Raw genomic sequence first — 6,877 nt, 5'->3', positions numbered from 1 at the left:
CAGTCAATATGTTTTACTACAAATACTCAATGCAATACTCAATGTACAAAAATATTGTTTTTAATATATGTTTAAAATGTACACTCAGGAAATATATTGCTCTTCGTTTTCTGGATATCTAAGTGTTCCATACTCCGGGAAGTGACTGAATAGTACCAGTAGTATTGACACAGACAGAACAGTAGTCTAATATAATCAAAACAATAGAAAGAGAGAAGTCAGGAGTTAGAGAAAAAGAGATCGCTTTACTAAAAAGAAGGCATCTCTAGCAGAAGTTGCAACATCTCATCATACACGCATACATGGTGAATATATTCATATGCCATTTTAATGTTGATTAGATGTACCTTACAAAATATGTTATTTCGTGAGTAGAAGCAAGACTGGGAAGCTGCTTTGATACACTTGTAAAAGTAAACAGAGAAATACAAATTCACTAAAATAATTCCACAACAATTCTAATAATCCAAGCTCCAATTTTATAATAGTTATGTGCGTCTCATTGTAAGGATAAAATCCCAGTTTTGCAGAATCACAAATAAACTGAACTCAAAGCTGTGAAAATACACAGATACTCTTACATTTCTGTAACCCCTTGTTAGTTAATTTGCTACTGTAGGGGAGGAGCGGTGTCTAGACGATGCAAACATTACAAACGGAATGAGAAGACACACTACTCCATACAGATGTAGGAACTTAATTTGAGCCAGATTGCTATAACAGAAAAATAATACAGCAGCAGCAGGAAATGTGAATTATTATGTGGATTATAATGAATGGACATTTTTGTTGGGGTTGATACATTTTTCATAATGAGAAATCAAGTCTGAAATGTTTACATTTCTTCAGAAGCCTTTTTAAACCTCAAATACACTCCACGTTGAAAACGTCCTGCATTGCAGTAAAGTTCTCCTGCAGCAGGGTGATCAAATTAATATCCCACATCTGTATGCACTTCCAATCATCGTGCACAAACAAACAATAAGACATAAGAAAGCACTGTGAATCAGCAAATATGCATAATTCTCTTTTTATTGTTTTCGAGCCAGTTCACTAATTCCCCCTTTAGGATCCATACAGGGAAAGGACTGATGCTGTCAATGGAAACAGCTTGTACAGTATTGTGACCCAAACACAAACAACGGTGAGATCAAGGCTAAAGTTCTGAACTAGAAGTTCTAAATCCGTCATCGAACATTCCGTGATTCAGCAGACGGTTTGTTGAAGGTTTGCGAGTGGACTGTCTCTCTGTGCGCTTAGTCTTGCTTTGTTTAGGAAAGCATATAGCAACAGGAAGGGCACTGTATTGTGTCTCTGCCAGCACTTCTGGTCTCCTGTTTCCTCATGTTTATACAGTAGTCAGGTGTCTGTAGATGGTAGGCAACTGTACCCAGAGGTCATGGTGAATTCTATCACAAAGCACCTGCATAAAAAACAAATGGGTCACAATTCTATGCGGATATTGCTTTGAGAAGCTGGAGAAAGAAGGAGGTGTAAAGAGGACCAGTTCACAGAGGCTGTTGGTGGACATACAGCATATTCTTTTTTTAAGACTTAGGTGAGGATGAAGGCAGGACAAAAGACATCTCTTTCAAGGAGTGAAGCACAGGACCAAATGTATCCCTTTCAAAATGGCAACCAGTTACTGGGCTGTCAGCAGGAGGGGTGGAGCAGCAGGCATGTTAGGTGAAAGGCATGATGAGTCTCTGCAGCCTTGAGAAAGTCCCTGGTTTGCCTTAATACAAAAACAAACAAAATAGGGGGAAATTGGCTATTCGGTAACTCAGAAAATGCCCTTTTTTATATGCTTTGAACATGTGTGCAGAGAAAGATACATTTCATTTACACCATAAAGGGGCTGACTAGGTCTCCTGTATACCTGTTCCACAATATACTGTTTATTCTCAACTCTTTCTTTTGAATTAGTGATGATCAGAAAAGTTACCGACAGAGAGACACAAGCCATCTATTAACATTTCAAATGAAGTTCATCGGGACAACATTGATGAAGTCATTTTGAGTCCCAATCATGAGATTCACCGGGTACATTTTCTTGATGGATACAGATGTGTGATTCTTTCTTTTACCCATCAAGCTGTTTTTCTCATGGATATTTACAAAGACATCTTTTTTTCAGGACCTACAGTTCATGTACCTATAGCTACAGTATGACAAATGCAATGTTACATTCCTGTATTATGTGAAATTCATATGAAATAAATGATAATACCAACATGGAATACTAACAGTAATATAACATGAATACTCAACATGAAGAGCAGTGAGTAGATCAGCACAACCTCTTTAATGGTGACATACAGTGAATGTTGCTCGTTTACAGCAGAAATAACCTTCGCCACAAAATATGTCATACGGCAATTTTCAAATTCAGTAAAGTTTTTTATCGTGGGTTCTGAGTTGGTTCTGATGTGAGACCATCAAGTCAGTCGGTCAAAAATGTGTATTCAACAATTAATAAGTGAATTACTCATATATTAATGAATAATATAAACATAAGGGAATCAATTAAAATATGAAATACAATGTGACGTCCGTTAGCTAATCACCATTGATTAGCTAAGATCGATTTGATTTAACATGAAAGACTTTAGTAGTGCCGTTGTAATAAGTTGTAAATATGGGTGCTGAGCTTTCTGCCACTTTAAGAGGTGAAACATCAAGGAAGACTCATTAGTGAGTTCTACTAATGAAAAGATCACATGGTAAAATGGCGGTTCACCACTGTATCAGTATCGGTGGTAAAATGCCGGTTCACCACTGTATCAGTATCGGTGGTAAAATGGCGGTTCACCACTGTATCAGTATCGATGGTAAAATGGTGGTTCACCACTGTATCAGTATCGGTGGTAAAATGGCAGCCCACCACTGTATTGGTGCACCCCAACTTCTTCACACTTCGTTGACATAATGGCTACATGTCAATGATGACTAGGGCCAGGCAGAATATGCAGGGACGTTCAATGTTCAATACCTTCACAGAGTTGTCTGTAACCTATATTCAAAGACATAAAATATGTTTTGGTTTTATTTTGAGTTGTTCAAAAGTCAATTAGGATTCTAAATAAGTTCTGAAGGGTTGAAAAGTCCTGCCTTTGCAGATTCAGCCTGCCTCTAACAACTGTTATAAAAGAAGCATACAAAAGGGATGCCAATCAAGCCTAAGGATCACAGCCATGCTAATCATGAATTAAACAGGAAGTGAGTCACATCCTCGGAGTGCCAGTCGCCATAGAGATGTACAAACAGAATAGCAGGTAAAACCTCCTCTCCAAGATACTTGTCCTAGGTCTCTTGCACTAAAGTACTACCATGCTTGAAAATAAAATATATTTTTTTATGTCATTTATAACTGACATTGTAGTGGCTTGTACTATAAAAAAAGCTTGAGGCAGGAATAGCATTGCTGTAACTGTGGTCGTTTTTAATATCTCAACACGACTTGAGTTTGGAGGTGAATTATAGGTACATTTACGACAGCGGGAAGGCAAGGGAACGATAGAATTTCATTAAGCAGGTTATTCTTCTTTAAACCTGTGAGTCAACACTGAAAAATAAACAATTTAATTAATAACCAGACTTTACCCAAAAACATGTGGTGTTGGTAATGCATAGTTTTGCAGTGAACTAGAAGGTGAGCTAGCACTGTTTACAGCATTCATATATTCAAATGACTCATCTGCTGTATCAATTGAGAACAAAAAACCATCTCTTTCTGTGGAAATATCAATGTGATAAACATATCTGCCAACATCCTGCTATGTTGGTGGTCCGTAGCTGATATGCTCACAGGACAAGTGTCTGTGTCTCCTTCCCTAGGGACGCTCGGTAAAGACACAGGGGGGAGTGAGGATGTGTGTGGGGAGAAAGAGAGGGGTTTGGGGGGAAAGCTGAGTACGTTGAAAACAAAGAAAGCTCTAGAGCCACACAAAATGGTTGAAAACCTCAGCGTTTCCTCCTAGTCCTCTACAACTGAAGCTTGCCCGTTAGGCACACTCAGTCTGTGTGAGGGGCAGAAGAAGGAGCATAGAGAGACTGGTACTGTTGAAGATTACCAAACTTCACCTTGGCAAGCCATTTCTATAGAACGTCAATAGCCGAACGTCAGGGCTTGGCTCACAGTAACTTCAACTCCATTCCATTCACACCCCCTTAATTCTCAGAGGAATGGTTTCTCCCTCCGCTTTAAAAAGGTCAAACAGTCTCCAGGCAGGTGCTGCGTGTGTTTACATGTGTATATGTGTTTTATATATTAATACACTTATATTCATATGTGTGTGTGTTCGCGTATGTGTTTGTCTGTGTGGTAGTACTAGTAGTGGTGGGAATATCACCCTCCGACCGCCAGGGGGGATTCCTCAGATCCCCAGGCCAGGCCGGGCAGGGGGACTATGCCAGCGAGTAGATGGCGTTGACGGGTGAGGTGGCCTCGGAACTCTCGTTGCCTTCCGTCTCGTCCTTGTCCTTTTTGACAGTGTACTGGCCGATGAAGGAGCCGTCCTCATTGAACTGGCCATCCCCTCCTTCGCCATAGTCCACCAGGCTGTCGTCACTCTCCTTCACACCGCCATCCAGAGAGTTCTGGCTGCCCTGCAGAGGCTTGTTGTCCTCGTCGCTGCTGCAAAGGGTCAAGAGGTCAAAGGTTAGATTCCGCCTGTGATGTCATCAACACGGTCATCAACGCAGGCGAGTCCTTACCGTCCCAAAGGTTAGGGGAGAGAGAGGAGAGGGGTTAGGGGTAAGAAGAAAAATGGGGAAGGGAACAACTGTCAACAAGAGAAGTGTTGATTCTGTAGTTTTCCACTGTCGTCTCTCTTACAGTACAGACTGTAGCTAGGGTCATTCAGTGCAGACTGGAACACAAGCACTTTCACAAACTCATTTTGGAACAACATCGATACTTGCCTTTAGCTATGATATAAAAACACTGGCAATGGTCAACCTGAGTGCAATAATATAAGCTTGCTAAAATATAAAAAGCCCTGCAGTAAATATTGTAGTCTAGAAGAACTGCTACAGAGCCCCTTTGTCTTTGGGGAAGCTGTACCTTAAATGCTCAAACTGATACATTATCATACACATGCTGCTCAGTCTGGGCTATGTTCTGATCTGAGATCTGTGCAGAAAGCTCAAACACACACAAAAGTCTGAGCGTTGCAGGTGTTAGTGTATTTGTGTGAAAGCCCAAGTTATAGTAGGTGAGCGTATCTCAGTTCAGAACATGTCCCTATGTCTTCTACCTCTGCAGTAGGGGGAGAACTGTCATGCAGAAGGAATCAGGGGCTTTCAACCAGCATTAGCTCTCTAGACTCTTACAACAGCCAGATAGCAAACAGCAGAAAGGCATTACCAGAGCAGAGGGAACAGAAAATAATGAAGTTTAGCTCTTCAACAGTTTTTCCATCGTATTTGGAGGTGTTGTCTATTTCTCTTCATTGTAGAGAGGATGCATCTACAAACCAGACCGTGTTGACATATTTTCTTCGGTGATGTACTGGTGTGGTACTGTATGTCTGGCCAGTTAGTAGACAAACTACACGGCAATATAATCTGACAGAGATTACCTGAAAGCATGGCTCACCAAGCCAACGGGGCAAACAAGGTCATCAACAGAGAATTACCAAGGCAACCATACCAAAGTATCAACAAGTCAACCCACAATCAAACCTCTGAACTCAAACAGACCAGATACTCAATCAGGTGTTACGAGTGAGAGAGTGAGAGAGAGAGAGAGAGAGAGAGAGACTAAAATCAGGAAAGGAATGGAGGAAACAGGTGCTGGACAAAAGTACAAGAGAGAGACTCTAGAGAAGATAAGTAGACCAAAGAAAAGAGGGAGAGTGAAATACATGTGAAGAAACTGGATAACTGCGCAGGAGATGTTTTTTATGTTTTAATCGATTAATATACTGCAGAAGGATTGTGAGAACATTGAGTTCCCTGTCATACAATACCGTATGTAGACTTTAGCCTTATACAGGCATGGAAAATGTCAACCTTGATTTTTAGTACAGTAGACGTGAGCGTAGAAATGGCCTTATTTGATGTTCATAGCCCTCAAATTCAGTAAAATGTATCCAATTATAAGGAGATTAGCATAGCAGCTGGTAAATACGTAACTATTGTTCATAGCTCTAAATCCACTCAAGAGGGAAGTATTACATCTTAATTATGAGCCTATTATTTCTCTATGTGTAATTGAATAAATCTACCAGAGTGGCAAAGTTGTTTTAAAAGCTCAGCTTTAGTCACGGGTTTGACAGCTTTTGTTTGTTGACCTTATCACTCGAGACATTTTAGTGAGCAGAGGGTTTAGAAAGATCAAGCATTCTTCCACTTTAAAATGTCTTTAGAATGAGAGTGTAGAATGATTCAATTATCTGATTAGATTAACTTTTGAGAGAGGAGCAAAGGTGGAAAAGGTAACTGGGAAGACTTTATTCTCCTAAAATGAGCTGCAGTGTCTGAAATGACCTTCAAAACAAACTGCTCTTGATCTTTGATATTTGAGCATTGTTCTATAAAGACAAATCTTATGCAGCACAATTAACATAACAATTGGACTAGAGAAATCAATTGCGTAAATGTCAACATCAGTTGTTTGTTACTGTCCACCTGTGCATCAATATCATGGAAATAAAAGGAGGTTTTTAGTTGGTTAAGCCTTATATGTTGGAGGAAGATGTTGATTGAATTGAAAACAGTATGGTCAATGTTTAGCCACATCAGAAGGTTGACAAAGGTGATTATGTGTGTGATTAGATATTAATCGATTAAAACCCAATGCAAGAATTGAGCGGTCTTAAAAAGTAAATAATGCAAATAATGCATATTATTTCAAGGTTATTCTGGTTGTGGT

General features: G+C 39.8%; 1 protein-coding gene across 4 annotated transcripts in view; it reads right to left on the bottom strand.

Annotated features, from left to right (window-relative positions):
* Window positions 1-306: 306 nt before the first annotated feature.
* Window positions 307-6,877, bottom strand: part of LOC135541646 (neurofascin-like) — a 68,899-nt gene continuing 62,328 nt past the window's right edge. For 3 of the 4 annotated variants that reach the window (XM_064967960.1, XM_064967962.1, XM_064967961.1), the window contains one exon: window positions 307-4,636. In XM_064967960.1, the coding sequence (XP_064824032.1) occupies window positions 4,408-4,636 (229 nt within the window). In that variant the 3' untranslated portion in view covers window positions 307-4,407. The remainder of the gene's footprint in view (window positions 4,637-6,877) is intronic. The other variant, XM_064967964.1, reaches the window with a different exon arrangement.

This window comes from Oncorhynchus masou, chromosome 6 (genome assembly GCF_036934945.1).
Source record: "Oncorhynchus masou masou isolate Uvic2021 chromosome 6, UVic_Omas_1.1, whole genome shotgun sequence".
NCBI lineage: Eukaryota > Metazoa > Chordata > Actinopteri > Salmoniformes > Salmonidae > Oncorhynchus > Oncorhynchus masou.
This window is presented reverse-complemented; position numbering and strand designations above follow the sequence as displayed.